The following is a 21,160-nucleotide window of genomic DNA, read 5'->3' as shown; positions in this document are numbered from 1 at the left end:
CTGGAAGTGTTTACATGCTAAACTTAAAGAGGTAAGAGTTTGGTGAACTTAATTGTAAGTGTTCAACTTTCCACTCAAAAAAGAACACATCTTACCTTTTCAGGGGGCAGGTCTATTCCTAAATTCCCACGAGAAAGTATGATACCATCTGCTTCTTGGAGGATCTCATCAAAATGCTTTAAACCCTGGTAAAAATAGAGAATTTAAATAAGATGTCAATTCATTCAAATGGTCATTATAATTTAACCTGGAGAAAGAACAAAAAAAAACTATGTCATAAGGAGTTGTTCCATGTCAAACATAATTTCTCACCTCCACATTTTCAACTTTGGCAAATATTTGAGTTTCATGAAGATTCTGTGTCTTAAGGAAAGCTCTAAGCTGCACAGAAAAGAAAATGTTGGACTACCTCAGCAATTCTATACAATCAACATAAACATGAAATTTCACTTTCAGTATGGAGAGCCACTGATCATTATAAGAAACTAGATGATCTTAAATTTAGGATTAGATGAAAAAGATGATCAGTAATTACAGACAATTGTTGATGCATACATTGACGCTGCCCTTCCCTAACAGTTCGAGCTTTTAGGTGAAACGGTAGCAAACTTGGTATCAGAGCCCACAGTTTTGGTTTGAGACTCTTGCTGCAAGTTCTCCGCTCTCATTTCCTCTCTTTGGAACCTTAGGTTTAAAAGGGGTTCCAAGGGGTTCCAAGGAAGAGAATACTATGTGGAAAGTTAGAAGAAATCATGAAATGAACTTGTATGAAGATCATTGAAACATCAATTGGAGGTCTCACATGAAGAAATAAGGTTTGAAGCTCAAACCGAAGGAGAGCAGCATTTCCCCCATTACCGCCAGCTTTTTTCTTGGAATGGGGCTCTCTCTTTCATCTGGATGCTATTGAGGCTGGGATAGGATCCTTTTGGATTGCCCTAGGCCCTCCTTTCATCCCCTCTTGCCCTCGGTTCATGATGAGAAGAGCTGTTGAGCCACAACTCACTTCTTCCTTGAGTTCAAGTTACCGCCAACACTATTCCAGTTGGATTTTGGGTTAAGAAAGTAAGTAAAAGAGGAGGAAGCAGGAGACAAGAGAGAAACGGGAGATAAATATTTCGATAGAATGTCTTGTATGTTGAGAGACATCTCAACCACCTATATTACTCTATTACTAATTATGAGGAAATTACATTCAACGCCCTAGGGAGGTAAAACTGAAAAAAACAGAAAATACATAATAAGGAAACTAGTCATTAGGCTAGTTCCCAAACTACCCTTATTACATAGCTTCTAATAACTCTAACAATTCCCCTGTTTTTTTGTATATGAAATATTGCCTATGATGATTGTTAGCTGCCTTGGGTTGTGGATAGCTTCTAATAACTCTAACAATTCCCCTGTTTTTTTGAATATGAAATATTGCCTATGATGATTGTTAGCTGCCTTGGGTTGTGGACTGTATTATGAGGATCTCTTGAGTTGCTGTGAGGTGATGTTACACCTAGAAGAGTGTATTTGAGTTGGATGCCTTCAAGTTGTGAAATTGCTCTCCTTGCTGGAATTTTTTTTTTCTGAGTGTTGGGATGGAGGATTGGGGTAGAGTGTGTACTCCGCACTTTGTGCTTCTACAATATATCTGAGGTTAGTGGACCTGCTGAAGTTTTGAGTAGTGCTCATCCTAGTTGGATGGCTTTTGAAAACCCAAATACCTAGACTTCCATTGTGAAGTTGGACAACATTAACTACTTGGACTGGGCTCATTCTGTTAAGCTTTCCCTGTGGAGTAGGGGGAAGCTAGGGTATGTTACAGGCACCATTCAAGCTCCTAACCCAAATGACCCAACGTATCCAAAATGGGAGACCGAGAACTCCACTTGGATGACGGAGTTATCTTCTTTATGAAGCCTCAGATTGGGAGGAGGCTTATGAAAGAGGAGACTGTTGAGGATATTTAGGACAATGTGTCCAAGACTTTTGATCGAGTAGGTAACTCGGCTAAGGTTTTTAAACTCCTCCAAAAAGTCATTACAATGAAACACGGAGATATGAACATTTTTGAGTATTATAATATTGTCATTGGTCTCTAGGGAGTATGATCACTATAGGGACCTCCAACTGTCCAATTAGAGGATGAAGCTAAGGTTTACCGAACACTTGAGAAGGAGCGTGTTCTTATTCTCCTTGGTAACTTGAACCTGGAATATGAGCCAATGCAGATACAAATCATGGTCCAGTCTCCTCTTCCCTCCTTAGATAAAGTATGTAGCTATTTGCAGAGTGGGGAGACTCGAAGGGTTGCCATGGAACCTGTATCCTCCCTTGAGCGGTCTACTCTTTCTTCTAGCTCCCATAGAGATTTGCATGGTGGTGGCAGAGGCCATGGGCCATCCAGTGGAGATGACAGGGATAGGCTCTGATGAGATCGCTATGGGAAACCTCCGCACACTAGAGAGAGGTGTTGGGTACGTCATGGCAGCCTTTGGTATGCATAGCAGACCTACTAGTATGTGTGGTGGCCAAAGAGGGGGGGGGTGCTCGAGCACAGATTGTGATGGCTGAGAGTGACCTTATGGGGCATTCAGCTAGCATACAGATAGATCACAGTTCTCTTTCCAGGGAGGATATTGCAGCATTCCGCAGAGTTATGTCACAAGTGGGCAGGCCTCTTCTCCACTTACAGTACCAGACTCTTCGGCTTCAGCTTTACAGGTCTCTATATCTGCTCCTTCCATTGCTTATCTTAGGTCATTGACTCCGGTGCCACTAATCATATGACCGGTATGTCCTAGTATTATGATTCCTACTCTATTTGTTAGTAAGGACAAAGTTAGGGTCGTTGATGGCTCCCTTTCCTCCATTTCTAGTAAGAACAGTGCTCATGTTACTTCTTTGATTTCCCTTGACTCTGTTCTTCATGTCCCTAACTTTGCCACTAATCTCCTATTTGTTAATCACTTACCCAAATCCTTAAATTGTTGTGTCATTTTATTTTCCTTACAGTCTTTGTTAGGATTTGGTGATGAAGAGGATAATTAGCAGTTGACATGAGAAGAAAATGCTCTACCTTCTTGAACCCCACACACCATTTTTGCCCACAGCTCAATCCTATGTATGTGGACGTAGTGACAACAGTACTGTAGATTTTATTATGCTTTGACATCAACATTTGGGCCATCCCTTTTTTGTTGTTATGAGGAAACAGTAACCTCATTTTTTTTTCTTCCCATATTTTTCAATGTGAACCATGTATGTTTGCCAAACATTGTCACACACTCTCACTCATCTTATCTCTATCATGGTAATAGATATACTATTCCTTTTCACATTGTGCATACTGATGGACCCTCTCCTATCACCTATTTATTTGGATATCACTATTTTGTTTCATTTGTTGATGATTATTGCCGTGCTACTTGGAATTTTCTAATGAAACATAAGAGTGATGTATTCAAAATTTTTTATCAAATAATCTGTACTCAATTTGATATCAAAATTAAAATTGTTTAGTCGTTAAAGCTGGAGTACATGTCTATTGGACTCCAAAACACTTCTACCGATAATGGCATTCTCCATCAGCTAGCTTGTGTTGACACACCCCACCAAAATGGGGTAGCTAAGAAGAAAAGCCGCCATTTATTGGAAGGCACAATGAGTCTTCTCTTTGGCATGCATGCATAGAAGAATTTTTGGTATGATGCTCTTCTTACTACTACATTCTTCATCAACAGAATGCCTACAAAACTCTTTGGTTCCAAAACTCCTTTGGAAACCTTATCTCCTCAGGTTTCTGCTTTCTCTTTTCCCCCCAAGGTTTTTGGGTGTGTTTCTTATGTCCATGTTAATAAATCTGCTCGGACTAAACTTGATTCCAAGGCTATTAAATGCCTCTTTTTCTTGGGTATCCCCCCTCTACCAAAGGCTATAAATACATCCTTCTTCCCGAATGTGGTTTCTATCCATAGATGTTACCTTCTTTGAATCTGTCCCTTTCTTTACTTCTCCTCAACATCCTCTACTGAGAGTGAAAAGGCTGCTGATGTCGCCCCTTTTTTTCCACCCCTGCCCATTCCTCATTTTTTTGCTTGATATTGGGAAACATAAAAAGGTGGATGTTGTTGATATTTGTGGTCATTCAGGTGTTGGTTCCAGTAATGAGAAACTTGTGTATAAAGAAGGGGAAAGAAGACCTACCAAGAGTCCTCTCTGGATCCACATCCTAAGATCCACCTTCCTCAATCAGGTTACATTCCTTCTCTTCCTTTTGAGTTAGACCTTCCTATTTCTATTTGAAAGGGCAAGAGAGTTTGTACTAATCCTATTAGCCCAATTTGTTTCCTATGATGCTCTCTCTCCTACGGGTGTTGCTTTTACTATTGCCCTTTTCCTCTATTTCCGTTCCTAAGAATGTCACTGAAGCCATGTTTGAGGAAATGATAGCACTTGAGAAGAACTGTACTCGGAAATTGGTCGATCTTCCCAGGGGGAGAGTTTCAGTTGGTTGCAAATGGGTTTACACAATCAAGTACTGATCAGATGGTGTTGTTGAGAGATACAAGGCTAGGTTAGTGGCCAAAGGGTACAATCAGGTGTATGAGATTGACTATCAGGAGACATTTGCTCCTGTGGCTAAGCATAATTCGATAAGGGTTTTTTTTTTAATCATTAGTGGCTAATAGAAATTGGACATTGTATCAGTTGGATGTGAAATATGCCTTCCTTCAGGGTGATTTACAACTTAGAAGAGGAAGTGTACATGCAAACTTCACCTGACTTCAAGTTCCTTTCAACAGAAGGGAAAGTATATTTCCTAAAAAAGGCATTATATGGTCTCAAATAGTCCCCAAAGACTTGGTTTCAGAGGTTTAGACAGACTATTTTGAAGAATGGACATTCCCAGAGTCAAGCTAACCACAATTTCTTTACCTGGCGAGGTAATGGTACCATCACAATCCTTATTGTCAATGTTGATGACATTGTGGTGATTGGAGATGATATGACTGAGATAGCTAGGCTGAAGATCTACTTGGCCCAACAGTTTGAGATTAAACCTTGGGAAAAAGTGTTACGGTCTAAGAAGGGAATAAATATATGTCAAAGGAAGTTTATGCCAGACTTGTTGAAAAAAACAAGGATGTTGGGTTGCAAACCAACAAACCCTCCTATGAGTAGAATCACAAGCTAAGAGAGGATTATGGATTTGTGGTCCTCTCCTTGTTGATGCAGAGAAATACCAGAGGCTAGTGGGGAAGCTGATTTATCTCTCCTTGACTCATCCAGATAGCACATATGCGGTTGGGGTGATGAGTCAATTTATGCTTACTCCCAAGAGTGGGCACTTGGATGTTGTATATCAGATCCTCAGTTACTTGAAGTCCTCCCTAGGAAAAAGGTCTTGTATATACCAAGAACAACCATTTGAGGATTGAAGGCTGCATTGATGCTAATTGGGCTGGTTCAATTTCTCACTGGCGATCTACATCTGGCTACTGTACATTTGTGGGTGGTAACATGGTCACATGGTCACATGGATGATTAAAAAACAACCAGCTGTGGCTCGGTCAAGTACAAAGGCAGAATTTAGAGCTATGGTTCACGGAGTATGTGAGCTCCTATGGTTGAGAAGGCTAGTCCAAGAGTTGGGGTTTGATACTGAGGCACCTATGTGTCTCTATTGTGATAAAAAAGCTGCTATAAGTATTGTTCACAATCCTATGCAACATGACAGAACAAAGCACATTGTAGTAGACCACCATTTCATCAAGGAGAAGATAGGCCTTTGTTACATTTGCACCCCTTTTGTGAAGACAGGTGATCGGTTGGCAGACATCTTCACCAAAGGGCTCATCTCTCACCAGTTCAATACCCTATTGTGCAAGCTGGGAATGTACGACATTTATTCTCCAACTTGAGGGGGGAGTGTTAGAGTTTATGTATTAGGGGTACTTTGGGAACTGGTTTATTATCTTTGTCTTATTTTGTATTTTTCCTTCTACATCCCTAGAGGGGTGTATACAATTCCTTATATCATGTTAGTAAAGCAATATAAGTGTGAGAGAGTTCATTCTCTCATACACAACATTCTACCACAACTTCCCTTCTTCCTTTTCTTCAACCTTCTACCCACATCTTCTCTCTTGCTCCCTCGTTCTCTTGCAACCTTTAGATTTCAACTTGGTATCAGAGCAAGGAGGACAAGTGTTCAACTCTTCAGAAGTGCATCAGAAGAGTTTTCCTGACATTTCTTCTCCCTCGGTGCTGCGCAAAGAAAATGCCGCGTGAGCTCCACGTGTAAGGACCATGAGATCTTGGCCTGCAGTTAAAGGAGTGTTGATGTATACATTGACGCTGCCCTTACCTAACAATTCAAGCTTTTAGGTGAAATAGTAGCGAACAACAGTATCATTTATCTTCTTTATTTGGATGAATGTGTTATTCAATGTTTTTTTTTTTTGTGAATAAAAAACTCATTACCAAAATCCACGAAAGGGGAGGAGAGAGGGGGGGGGGGCAGCTATACAAGACTTAAGCCCTAAGAAGCCGGGCCACCAGAGCGAAGAAGAGAAACATCAAGACCCCAAGATACAACAATATGCTTGTTCCTTAAGGTATCAACAAGAGGTCTATGGGGAAACATGTGTAGTTTAGAGCTAACATCAAAGAAGATGGCTTTCCAAATCATGTCAATAGAGCGAGAATTGGAGGTCCATCTTCGAAGATTCCACTCCATCCAAATGTGAGAAATAGCAGCACCAAACACAAGCTTGCTGGCGGTATCACAGATTGTACTACCCGAAAAAACCCAACTCAACCAAAGCCACTCCCTTGCAAATGGAAGGGTCTCCTGCTACCGTGCTACGGTGCCAAATAGAGGCCAAGGCATTCTTCTAGATAGAGAGGGCTAAGGGGCAAGAGAAAAAGAGGTGGTCGATGTACTCAATACTGTTCCAACATAGAACACAGGAGGGGGATATAGGGATGTGGCAGTGGAGAAGAAATGATTGGATGGGGAGGCAAAGTTTAAGGGTTCTCCAAACGTTAAAGCTATGGCAGGGGATGTGGCCTTTGAACCAGACAATATTGGACTAGGGGACCGCCGGGGGGGGGGGGGGCATGGTGTCTGATTGTAGATCAAAAGCTAAGAAAGTGATATGAACACCATAAATATTAAAATAGCAATAAGTTGAAGGAGTAAGAAAAATACCCACCTCTCGAACATCATCTGCATGACGAGTATATGAAAGCGAAATGAAGTCAACATTATTATGAGAGCCCCAAGTAGATATGACCTGTCACAAGTGTAAACCAATAACATACAGGTCAAGCATTGATCACATATTACCATGAAGTGGTATTCAGCAATCTACCAAAAAAGGAAAAGAAAATAAAAAAATAAGACTGTAAGGTCAAGATATTAAGCAATCTCATTATAGCAGCCTACATCTTTTGAAAACTGTATGAAAGCATTCAATTTTTTTTCAGGTAAAACAGATATTACTAAAAAAAATGGGGTTATGAAAACTTCAACTTTTTTTTTCCATTTTTGAGACAAACGTAAGATTTGTATTGCTGTCAGCCAAAGAACAGCATCATGAAAACTGAGGAAAACTCAACTTTCTCACAAAGAATATGTAAATGATCAGAACATCCTCTTTCGTAGTCTCATAGCTAGATCAGATGATTTCTGGGCTTTCTAACAATTTGATTTGGAAATGGAAACGGGAATGAGGAAATTTCGAAAAAGAAAATTCAAATGTACAATATAAAAAGCATAGAAGAAAGGTTTGAAAGCCAATGTTGGAGTCTTACGTGAACTACGACTATTTCAAGCTCGACTCAAACTAAGTCAGAACTCCATCCAAAGAGGAACAGTATGACTAAGCTAATGTAAAACAAAAATCTACAAAAGCTAGTGAAGTATCATAACAGGTTTCTCTTCCTTTTATTTGGGTGGGTTAGGGGGGGGGGGGCGCTCAAGAACTGGAGTCAAGGACTATTAGAATATAGAAAACATGATCTTACTTCTTAGTGTAAAAGTTGAAGAGATCCTAATGTAGTAATAATCTCAAACCAGTGAAACTCAGGAAGATCAGCTTGCGAGAAGATCGCAGTAAGGACTGAAACCGATTTTCAAAGGATTTTAATAACAGATAATCGGGATTATTGGTCACGGTACCCTTCCCAGACCCCACAGTGGCGGGAGCCTTGTGCACTGGGTACACCCTTTTTTCAATAACAGAGAATCGAGGGATTAGATTCAGCCAAAATTCTGGTCAAAGATCGATGGGAGAATCAAGCTTGATCAATGATCAGATTTCTAGGATCTGAAGATTCCCACTTAAAGAAGCATAATCAAAGGAAGTTTCAGACAAAGCAGATTAGATACTGACTTCAGAAACAAATAACAAGCCTAATGATAACCAGAAATCTGAGATCAGACTAAGAAAACAGATCTTGATTGAGGAAATTGAAATCAGGCTTGTAGGAAAACAAGAATGAAGAAATCAGTTTCAAGTTTGAATTTTGAAACTGTAACTCGCATAAGAAGGTTCAGAACAAAAACCTATTGGTAAGTATGGAAGTATAATTGAAATCCAATGTTAAATTTGACGTTTACAGAAAATTCCTAGTTGGAATTAGAATTCAAGAAACCAGGAAGGAAAAAAAGACAGATAAGATTGGTATGCAATGTAACAGAATCAAAACTAGGAATTGATATGAAGAGAGAAGTGAATTGGAGAAACTAATCTTGTAATCAATAGAGAAGAGAAGAAATCAGATCTGGGGTACCAATCCCAAATGCCAAGCTCAATAGCTCCAAGACTCTTAAAAAAACTCCAATTTTTTTCTCAAATTATCTCCAATTGATGGGGGTTTATTACATATATAAAGACCTATGGGGGTTTATAACATATGTAAAGACCTTCTAAAATTCCTAAATTGGTACACAAAAGGACTCTTAACCATTCTCTTATACTGACTTAAAGAAAATAGGCTCAAAACAAAATACTCTAAAGCTATTAAGCATCCTAATCTAACTCAAACACTTAGGCCTGATATGGTATGATTTCTATTTCAATTTCAGGGGGTGATTTCTATTTCTGAAATTGTTTGGTTTGATTTTTGCACCTTATTTCAGAGAAATAGAAATCAAGTGAAATAGCTGAGGAGCTGTTTCAGAATTTCTATTTCATTTGATTTAGCACTCTTGCTCTTGAATGAACACATGATTAATTTCATGGGCAAAGTAGTAATTTCATGTTAAAAATAAAACACCACCCTTCTTCTCTTAATGGTCTCACCATCACCATCCCACTCCCACCATTGCCACCACCACAACCACCCCACTCCCATCATTGCCACCGCCACCACCACCCCACTCCCACCATTGCCACCGCCACCACCACCACCACCACTACCACCACTACTACCCCGTTACCACCACCACCACTACCCCGCTACCACCACCACCACTATCCTGCCATCACCATCACCGCCACCACTGCCGCTGCCACCGCTGCCACCACCATTGCCATCGCCACCACCATCACCCCCACTACTTCCACGTCACCACTACCCTGCCACCACCATCACCACTACCCCGCCGCCACCACCACCATCCTTCCCAAAGAAATATAGAGAATCTATTCTTAGAATTTGAACTATCAAATGGATTTTTTTATTCTTGAAATATTTCTCATTGATACAACCAAAACAATTTCAATTTTTTGACCAAAAATCTATTTGTTGACTATTTCAAGGAATCAATCCAAAATTGAAATAGAAATCATACCAAATCCGGCCTTAATTAATTACTAATTTCACATAATTTTACATCCATTTTATGGGCTTATAAAAGAGGCCTATTACATCAATAAACCCAAAAATAAAAAGCCCGAGGCCCATTGAACCCACCCACGGGCCAAAATAAAGTATTCCGAGATCCAATTGGCCCGATTGGACAGCTTTAACTGCATCACAGCCTTAACCAGAACCTAATCTTTTACACCCTACTCTTAACAATTAGATGATTTTCCTTTATATCCAGATCAGTAATCTATCTATCCAACTACTCAAAAGCTCCACCTCTCTTCACCTCCAATGAAGAAAACTGGAAAACCATAACAGTTGGTCTGCCACATTTGAGATTAGGGCTCCCGCGCAAATCCTGCTCTTGCAGAATGGAGCCAGTCTAACCTATGGCATTTTTGGATGGAGTGGCCACCCTCAGACTCAAACCCATGTCTTTAGACTTGCAGCTCAAGGTTTTACCAGAAATATCCTTCATTCCCTTGACCAGACTCTAAAAATCAGTCCCTCTACACTCCCACCTCCAAGGACATCCATCCCTTTGTCTTTTTCCCTCTTGACAATTAACACTTCATAAACTTACCAAAAAAAAAGAGGGAGCGAGGGGAAAGCAACATTTATGACAAAGACAAGGAGAAAAGGAAATGGAATAGAAGTACACTTCTTGAGACAGCAAAGAGAAGAACAGGAGAGAGAGAGAGAGAGTAGCACCCCAACAAAAAAGTGCTGATTCAGACAACTAAAAACCTAGTTCCAAATAAGGAATCTAGGAATCTAATAGCTGCTGATCAATTATGACTGAGGCGCAGGCGGGTTACTTGTGAAAACAGGCATTAACTCAAGGAATTTCTGAGAAAAATGGATCCTAGCTAGGGTTTGATGAGAATGATGAAACCTCAGGAATGCAGGTTATCATAAGTCTGAATGGAAAGAAACTGTTCTATGATTGGACTTGAGGCTGATATGGTTACAAGACAGAAGTAAGGAAGGTTTTGGTGGATATCTAATTACCCAATGGCTGGGATTAGAATAATCAGGAGCGATCTAGAACCATAGATCAAGTTTAACTCAAATCAGAGATGTCCCAGCAACCCAAGTTAGGATAATCCGATGGGGGTTCAAAACCTGGTCGGGTGCACTAGGTATAGCTAGAAGTATTCCAGCCACATTGGAGGTCAATCCAAGGGTCAGATTTAGATAATCGACAGGATATAAATAGTAACTTGCTGAAAAAGGTAGCCAAGATTAGAAATATCAGGGAAAACAGAAATTAGAATGTAAGATAGCAAGAGAAACCAAAATAGGAAGTGAGTAAATGATTTAGTAACTAGTGAATCAAAATAGAAAGTGAAGATAGAAACTAAAAAGTACCGAAACAGAAGAAGAACCCAAGCACTGGACTGCTGCAGGGCTCCAAAAGGTGGCAGACACTACCACCAATTGATGGAAACGATGGGGGCTTTGGTACTTAGTTCAGACTAAGATCTGGCCAAACACTTGGACTAGAAACTCAGCAGCCAACTAGAGAACACAACAATGTTAAAAAAACAAGCATAGGGGAGTAGATGCTGTGCACATGAAAGAGGTGCAGAAACTGACCTTAGGAAGAAGACAAGAGAAGATAGGAAGAGCAATAGGGAAAAGGATATGACCAGGCTTCTCACCTAGGCCTTGACTAGTATCTCACCAGCCTTAATGGTTTCCCACCAAAGTAGCATTGCTTCTGTCAATGGTAGACTGCATTTCACAACAAATAACAAGCATAAAACTCACAAGTTGTCAAAATCATTGGTGTGTGGGGGGGGGGGGGGGGTTATGGCCCATTCTCTTTATTTATTACTTCATAAAAAACAACCAAAATATAATCCTCCCATGTGCGGAAAGGAGGAATTATTACAACCTAAAATTTCTTCACAAAATAGAATCCATCTAGTGGATTGACAAAATAGAAACTATTTAAGGCTTGAAATTAGTAACTAGCATCCAGCCTTCTAAAACAAGCAAAATAACAAAAATAGAAACAAGAAAAAGGAACCTTAGACCCTACATTAGTAGCAACCATTGCTGAACCAAATCTGGTCCAAACCGTAGTTAGTTAAAATGGGAATAGCATAAAAACTTTGTTCGGGACGGCGAGTTTAAAACAGTGTAGAAATTAAATGGGATGGTAAAAAATGCGGTCAAACATTTTGTTACAATGCCAAGACCCTGTAATCAGATAAGAGAGTAAAGAGAAAGAAGAGAAAAGACAAGACGAGAGAAAGAACAAGCTTCCCAAGAAGAGGGGAATACCTGCGGCTAGTATTCAATACACTACCGCAGACTCCCCCTCATATATCTATAATATCTTAGAACAAAGGAAATAAAAGTACAAGGACTATACTATCCTTGTACCCACGACCTATACTAAACCCAGATATGAAACCCGAGAATAATAATAATGACGAAAATACCCCTAAAACTCAGCACTCCCCCTCAAGCTAGAGCATATATATCACCCATGCTCCGTTTGTTACAACAAGAGCGAAAAGTAGGAGCAAACAAAGACTTCATAAACACATCAGCAACCTGATCCAATGATGCAACAAAAGGAGTCTCAATCAGCTTCTTTAAGACTACATCTCAAACAAAGTGACAATCCACTTCAATATGCTTCGTCCTCTCATGAAAGACAGGGTTACTAGCAATGTAGACAGCTGCTTGGTTGTCACAATACATCTTCGAGGTGTTGGCATAGGAAAACCCATCTCAAGAGGTAAAGACCGAATCCACATTAGTTCAACAGTAGTATAAGCCACGGCTATGTACTCTACCTCAGTACTAGACCTAGCAATGGTAGTTTGTTTCTTGCTATGTCATGTAACTAGTTTACCTCCAACAAAGGTACAATACCCTGTAGTAGAACGACAATCACTAGCTGATCTTGCCTAATCTGCATTAGAAAATGCCACTAACTCCATATGCCTATTGGAACGATAAATAAGACCTTTAGCAGGAACACCCTTCAAGTATTGAAGGACACGAATAGACGCATCCCAATGAGCTTTATGAGGAGACTGCATAAACTGACTAAGAACTCCAACAAAGGATATGTCTGGCCTTGTGACTATTAGATAAATCGACTTCCCAATTAGGGTTCTGTAAGAATGCACATCTTCGAGAAGATCACCATCATTAACCTCAAATTTCTGATGAGGGTCCATAGGAATATCCAATGGCTTTGATGCAATCATGTTAGTGTCAGACAAAAGATCCATGACGTACTTCCATTGAGACAGGCTGATTCCTTTTGTACTTTTGATAACTTCAATTCCAAGGAACCAATGGAGTTGACCTACATCCTTGGTCTGAAAATGCTGTTGCAAGTATCCTTTTGCCTCAGCAATACCAACCTTATCATTCCCAAAGACAATGATATCATCCACATAAACCACCAAGACTACTAACTTCTCTCCTTGGCGACGAACAAACAGTTAATGATCTGAAAAACACTAAGAGAAGCCACACTTGGTCACAGTCGCACTAAACTTCTCGAATTAAGCCCGAGGAGACTGTTTCAGCCCATAAATTGCCTTGTGCAATCTGCACACATGACCATCATTCTTCCCCTGAGCAACATATCCTAGAGGTTGCTCCATATACACCTCCTTGAGCAAATCACGATAGAGGAAACCATTAATGTCCAAATGAAAAAACAACCAATCAAAATTAACAGCCAATGAAAAATAATAAGATGCACAAAATTCAATCTGGCGACCGGCGAAAACATCTCAAAGTAATCAACATCGTAAGTCTGGGTGTGTACCCTTTGGCAACTAGATGCGCTTTCAGCTACTCAACAGAGCCATCAAATGGTACTTAGCAGTATAACTCACCGACACTTTACCAAGTCCTTACCAGGGGCAAATCTACCAAGCTCCAAGTACTACGAATCAAGAGAGCATCCATTTCCACATCCATGATAGCTTTCCACCTAGGGACAGCAAGAGCCTCAATATGATTCCTGGGAATAGTAGTAGTAGACAAGGAGAGAGCAAAACCATGATAGGGAAAGGGAAGATGGGAGAGAGAAACAGACTTATCAATGGGGTACATAGTTGATTTTTGAGTGTAGGAGCGTGTACCCTTACGAAGAGAAATTGGCAAGTCATCAGACACAAGAGGACAAGGATTTGCACCATAGCTTGAGATCGCTGCAGATAGTGATGGAGTTGGAGCAGAAACTTCCGTGTGGAGCTGCCCCTTCTTCTTGCATTGATAAACCTGCACTGGGGGGGGGGGGGGTAAGGATAGGGATAAAGGAGGGAATGGATGGTGAGTCAGAACCAGTCCACGTGTCCCCAAATAAGGTGGGCTGACTGGAAAAATAGGAAGTGCCCTCAAAAAAGATCACATCAGCACTAATGAACAGCCTCAGGGTAACCAGATCATAACACTACTATCCTTTCTAAGTACGAGAATAACCTAGAAAAATACACTTAGTAGACCGAGGAGCCAATTTATCACTCGGGGAATGTAAATTGTGTACAAAACACACACAACCAAAAACCCAAGGGGGTAAGTGGAAAGTCGATAAATCTGGAAACAAAACAAAAAACGGAGACTTATTGGCAAGCATAGAGGATGGCATATGATTAATCCAGAAACATGCAGTGAAGATGCCATCACACCAAAATTGTTAGGAATATGCTAATGGTTTTGGGAATTGTGACTAGTGTCAATGAGACCCCAGTCCTCCTTTATTTATAATAACAAAGTAATGGAGTACAAAGACTATAAAGCCCCTAGGGCAACATTACATAAATCCTGAGAACAAATTTACCCTTAAACCCCATATTACAATACTCGCTCTCAAGTTGGTGCATGGATATCACACGTGCCCAACTTGCATACAAGAGGACCATAAACTTTACTACTTAAACTCTTTGTAAACACATTTGCCAACTGGCCTCCAAATTTAACAAACGGAGTGCAAATCAATCCTTGTTCCAGCTTTCTTTGATAAAATGGTGATCAATCTCCACATGCTTGGTTCTGTCATGCTAGACCGGATTATGGGCAATGCTAATGGCATATTTGTTGTCACAGTAAAGCATCTGCTAGAGTTAATATGTTGTAAGGGTATTTTAGGAACTAGTTTGTTAACTAGTTCCTTATATTGTAATTATCTGTTTTTATCTTTTACCTCCTTAGGGAGGTGTATGTAATTTCTTCTATCTCATTAGTGAAGTAATATAGGTGTGGTGGAGACAATACTCCAACACACAACATTGCACCATCTTCTTCTTCTTCTTCAACCTTCTACTTCCATATTTCTCCTTGTTTCCTTACACTTCTCAACTTCCAACTTGGTATCAGAGCACACTTTGTTGGTTTGAGAGTCAAGTTACCTTCTTGCTTCTCTTTTTTTTTCTCTCTTTGGAACCCTAGGTTACAAAGGGGTTCTAAGGAAGAGACCATTATGTGAAATGTTTGAAGATATCTTGCAAGGAGCGTGAATGAGGACCATGGAGACACCAAAGAAGTTTTTTATTTGAAGAAATAGGGTTTGGAATTTAAAACACACAAACCCAGCCAGGCAGCCAGTTACTGCCAGCTTTTGGGTATTCTCTCTCTCTCTCTTCTTCATCCAGCTTGCTTTAGAGATGGAGTTCAGCTCATTTGGATTGCCCTAGGGTATGTTTTAGCCCCCCATGGTCTCGTTGTATGTTTCTATGAGTCATGGCTTCACAACTCTCTTCTCTGTTGGATTATATGGTACCGCCATCCCCTGTTTTTGGCCTGTTCTGTTTGTAAACATAGTCTGTGATGTTTCCAGCTGTTTGGTTTTGGTGATTTGTGTTGTATGAGCCCTTAATATGGCTGTATGAGATCATTGTGCAGTGAAGCATATGGTGGAGTTGGATATTGTCGAAGTATTTGCTTGGTTTGCTTGTTGGACTGCAATTACCAATGTTTGCAAGTTTCTTTTGGGTTGAGTAGCAACTCCCCATTTAAATTTTTGTTGTTAGCCCTACTTTGTGAGTATATTTCTTGGATATGTCAAGCTGATGCTACCCTTCAAAGGGTTTGTTTCAGTGGAGATTCATCAATTTGGTGCTTGTCCCTGGGCTGGAATTTTTTTCTTGTATTAGATTGTGTATTTGGGTTGAGTGTGATCTCTCCACTTGATTTGGATATTCTTTTCGAAGTGGGACTGCTTGGGGTTCGTGAGGAAAGTTGTTTGAGCTTCTCTAGTAGTTGTGTGATGAAGCTACACCTACAAGAATGTCGTGGTGTTGAATTTCTTTGAGTTGATTGCCTTGTTTGGTTGCTGGTCTATGTTCACCAGTGTTTGAAATTTTTTTTTGGGTTGAGAATATACTCCCCATTTGACTTTGGGTATTCCCCCATCTTGTAAGTGTGTTTCTTCAACCTGTCTAGATCAGTGAATTGACAGAGGTTGTTTGAAGAAGTCTTACCTGAAAGGAACTGTCTCTGTTTAGGTAGAGTGTGTACTCCCCAATGGGTTTGGGTATCATCCCCATTTTTTGTGTATTCCTCAAGGTTCGAGAACTCGCGAGATCTCACCAAGTTTCTCGGTTTTGGGCAATACCGAGTCGAGTTACTAGTCAGTTCCTAGGAGTGCAATTTCTCGGCCCAAAAGTGCTATTTACTTGTATTCAGCCCAATTTTCACTCAAAAACCCATTTCCAACATAAGAGAGAGCAGGGACAGAACTCGATAGGCTCTAAACCAAGGGGAAAAACACCTCTCCTTCAAATTTCTTCTTCTTTCTTTCGATTGTTGGCTCGAATGCATTGTTTGGAGTTAGATTGAAGTGCCAAAGTGAAGATTCAAGTGCCAATTTGGAGCATCATCACCTATTTGCAAGATTTCAAAGGTATTTTCTATTTCTTCTCCAAATCTATTTTTTCCAAAAAAATTTTTGTAATCCTGGTTAGATTCATGTGGTTTTAATATATGTTGAACATCTTTGCCCGATCTATCACTTGATGGAGTCGGATTTTTTTTTCAGTTAATAAATTATTTATTATAATTTCTGAAAAAATAAATGATTTATTTGAAAAAAGAAAATGAAAAAAATAGGATGAATAATGATTGTTTGAAAATGATTTTGATATATGTTAAACTACTTGGGATGCTCTACAGCCCCATGGATTAATTTTTTATTTTCACCCATTAAAAAAATTATTTGATTTTTCAGATTTAATAAATATATTATAAAAATTAAATATATATATATATAATATTAAGGAAAAATACTTATTGCTTATGGAAAATTATGTACAACATATGTACATAATATTCAACTTCAAATGGTGTCAAATTCATCATTATATTATATTTTTCTTATACTTTAAGGTATAAATAGTTTTAAAAAAAATTCAAAATATTATTTTTAATTAACAAATAAATACTAGGGTTAGGTGATAAATAAGAGATAATTATTTCATAGCTCTAGTAGCTTGACATTACGTTTAAGAGTTATGAATAGCATACTTTAAGTCTTGAATACCTTACTTTAAATGATCCATGGTTATTAATACATGCTTTTTTATGTAACAGTGTAAAACATAAGACATTTTGTATACAATATCTGATATAGCATGGCAACATGGAGTTCCCATGTTCGCAGACAAAAAGAAGTCCAAATGCAATTATTGTGGGAAGTTGCTATCTGGAGGAGCCACCAGGTTGAAGCAACACTTGTCTGGTATAGGCAAGGATGTTTCATCATGCCCAAATGTTCCTATCCAAGTGAAAGTGGCAATGGCACAACATTTGAAAGGAGGAAGATTAAAAAAATCTGAGAGGGAAAGAATGCAACAAGAGTTTAATGAGGCAATACTAGAGAGGGCTGGTGTAGAGGTCCGTGGCGGAGATGATACTGACATTGGGCCTCCACCTGGTAAGTTTCAATCAAAGGCTGAATGGAGAATTTACCAGCAGACTTTGGCTGAGAGTAGATAAGGTTTTCATTTTGATAATATAAGAGCATATGAGCAAGTAAGAGGAGCTGGTGGATCTGGCTCAGCTGCACCAGTGCAAGAAGATGAGAGGAGGAGAAGCACTGGGATAAGAAATATACCACGACCCCAAACCCGACCACAAGTACAAGATCCAGAACCCATTTTTGAGCAGGATCCCACCACTTTTAGGCAACAAAATGCCTACCAGCCAACCATCCCACAAGTGTTTGGTGGTAAACAAGAGGAAGCACGAAAAGCCTTCAGCAAGTTCATGTTTTACCATGGCATTCCAGCCAATGTAGCACAAGGAACATACTATAATGCATTCCTTGATGCTGCAGGGAGGGCTCGTGCAGGATGGAAGGGACCTTCACCATTTGAATTATACAATGTATATTTGCCTTAGGAGGTAGAGGAGCTAAAAGAATACATTGATGGTTTGAAGCCAATGTGGGAGACATATGGGGTTACTCTTATGGCTGATGGATGGACTGGACCTACTAGGCTGTCCATCATAAATTTCATGGTGAGTTGCAATGGAAAGACTATATTCTTGAAGTCTATCGATGCATCAAAGCAAATAAAGGATGCATCATACTTGTATAAGGAGTTGAAGCAAGTGGTGGAGGAGGTAGGACCAAGGAACGTTATCCAAATTGTGACAGATAACGGTTCCAACTATAAAAAGGCTGGAGAGAAGTTGATGAATAAGAAGAGTAAGAGGATCCGGCTCTTTTGGACCCCATGTGTAGCCCATTCTATTGATTTAATGCTGAAGGACATGGGGAAAAAGACTTTGGTGGCGGGTGTGGTAAATAGGGCAAGACAAGTGACAACTTTTGTGTACAACCATTCTTATGCTTTAGCCTTGATGAGGGAGAAATGCAATGGAGATTTAGTGAGGCCTGGTGTCACTCGATTTGCCACCAATTACATTGCATTGAAGAGCTTTCAGAGTAAGGCGATAGGTCTAAGGTGTATGTTTGCAAATCATGAATGGTTTGGTTGGCAAGGTTCTAAGTCAGAACAAGCAAAGGTAGCATAACAGACCATTGCAAATGATGGATTTTGGAAGAACTTGGGGAAAGTGGTTGGCATATTAGAGCCAGTGGTGGCAGTACTGAGGATGGTTGATACAGAGAAGAAGCCTACTTTGGGCCACATTTATGCTGCCATCCAAAAAATGAAGGAAATGGTTAGAGCTGCTATACCTCGAAGTGCAAGGTCCTACACTAACATCACTGATGAGCGGTGGGAGAAGCACTTGAGTCATCCATTGCATAAATCTGGTGAGTTCAACATACTTTATACTTTAAATGTTATAACTTTTTTACATTTACATATTCAAAACCCTAAAGGCATTAAAGCCATTAAGTCACTAACAAATCATATTTGTAGTGTTTACTTTACCAGCATACTATTTGAATCAAAAGTATCACTACTCCCATGATCTTGGGCTAGACATAGAATTGTTAAAGGCAGTTCAAGCTGTTACTCAGAAGTTGGAGCCCCATCCAAAGACACAAGCCGCTTGCAATGATGAGGTGAGAGTATAGGACTTTGGCACTTTGGTAGTTAGTTTATGAATGTAATTACTAAATAGGAAATACTAATGCCTCAAATTAAAAATAGATCAAATACTTCAGAGAGGCCTCAGCAAGTTTCGGTCGACTAGCTGCAGAGGAGGGTAGACAAAAGTCAGACCCTTGTAGGTGGCATGATATTACATTTATGAATTATAATTTTATCTCTTTAGAATGTACATATTTTTACTATTCTATATTTGTACTGCAGCCGACTGGTGGGTGCTTTATGGTACAAGTTCACCCAACCTGACGAAGGTAGCAGTGAGAGTGCTCTCACAAACTTGTTCATCCTCCGGATGTGAGCGCAACTGGAGTACATTCTCATTGATACATTCAAAGAGGCGGAATAGGTTGGGTAGCGAACGACTGGAGCAGCTTGTGTATGTGCACTACAATATGAGATTAAGGATGAGGCACATACATGAAGGAATTGAGGCCAATGATAAAGAACCCATTGAACTGTCCAACATTTTTCAAGAGGACTCTGATGACGATGAGGATCCCCTATTCCAGTGGGTGAGGGATCGTGGTACACCTGATATGGATCAGCCTGGGGGTAGGCCCAACCCCACCATTGCATCTGTAACCCGCACTGATGTTGATGAATATATGTCGACGCAAGAGGGGCGTGCACATGCAGAGTTACCGAAACCTTTTGAGCCTGCTGTAGGAAGTCCTGCTGCTGCTGATGATGGTGGTGGTAATGACACTGGTGATGCTAGTGATGGTGATGGTGATGGTGATGGTGATGGTGATGGTGATGGTGATGGTGATGCTAGTGGTGGTGGTGGAGAAGCTGCTGCTGCTAGTGGCATGCGGAGTGGCGGTTATTATGATGATCGTCATGAGGGGATGCGCGAGCAGTACGAGCAAGAAGTTGGAACGCAGGAGGACCCTGTGCGTTTCACCGGTGAGTCTCAGTTTACGCATGCTACTCAAGATCAAGACCATAGTGGCCACCCTAAAACATACAACAGAAAAAGGGTCGCAAGTACTCACATCAGTCATATGCTCAGGAGGAGGACATCAGCAGTATGAACACCATGCTTACAAGTTTCGGAAGCATGAGTATAGATACTACTAGTGAGCATCAGTCATGGCAATCATCTCAGCATCATCATGGCTATGACTATGGCCAGCAGAGCACCGGTTCTGATTATAGTGCCTATGGTCAGTATGGGCCGTCAGCAGCTGAGTATAACAGTCAAAGCTCTGCGTCAGGTGTTGAGTACACATTCCTAGTCCCAAACCAGCCATACATGCCTCAAACTCAATATGACAGTAGCAGTGGATCTTACACCTCATACCAACAGCCTCCCATGTACCCTAAGATAGGGAAATTGGTATATGTTGATCAGAAGACTTATATGGAAACTGTGTCACACTATTTGCAACACTATAGCAATTCCATGACATGGGAATTCTATGTGGATCGATATGGGGATGAATTTCTTGTTCAATCTCATTTTATGTAACAAATTAAGTGCACATTGATGTAATGTACATTTTATTTCAATGTTTTGATTGATGTGTACTAATTAGAATGTTTTGATTGCTAATTTGTTATGTTTTACTAAATTATATGTAGATTAGGTTGTTTTAGTACGACTCGTCGCCTACCAACCTATGGTCCAAAGTGAAACTCATATTTGGACTTGTTTTTTGGCAAATCTGGGCATGCCATTGTGTTTAAACGGCCTGAAATAGGCTGGATACCAAGTTTCAGACCCAAAATATGTGTACAACCCACCGAGTTCGGGGTCCGAGTCCAAAAAAAAAAAATTGCAGCAA

General features: G+C 40.1%; 1 protein-coding gene across 2 annotated transcripts in view; it reads right to left on the bottom strand.

Moving 5' to 3' along the window:
- LOC122652561 (pyruvate kinase 2, cytosolic-like) overlaps nt 1-21,160 on the bottom strand; it is a 90,071-nt gene that overhangs the window by 33,123 nt on the left and 35,788 nt on the right. The window contains exons 7-9 of one of the 2 annotated variants that reach the window (XM_043846343.1): nt 7,209-7,289; nt 313-381; nt 96-185 (exon numbers count right to left, since the gene is read on the bottom strand). In XM_043846343.1, coding sequence (XP_043702278.1) covers nt 96-185; nt 313-381; nt 7,209-7,289 — 240 coding nt within the window. The remainder of the gene's footprint in view (nt 1-95; nt 186-312; nt 382-7,208; nt 7,290-21,160) is intronic. The other variant, XM_043846344.1, reaches the window with a different exon arrangement.

The sequence above is a fragment of the Telopea speciosissima genome, chromosome 2 (assembly GCF_018873765.1).
Source record: "Telopea speciosissima isolate NSW1024214 ecotype Mountain lineage chromosome 2, Tspe_v1, whole genome shotgun sequence".
Taxonomy (NCBI): domain Eukaryota; kingdom Viridiplantae; phylum Streptophyta; class Magnoliopsida; order Proteales; family Proteaceae; genus Telopea; species Telopea speciosissima.
The sequence above is the reverse complement of the archived record's forward strand: the minus strand, read 5'-3'. Positions and strand labels throughout refer to the sequence as shown.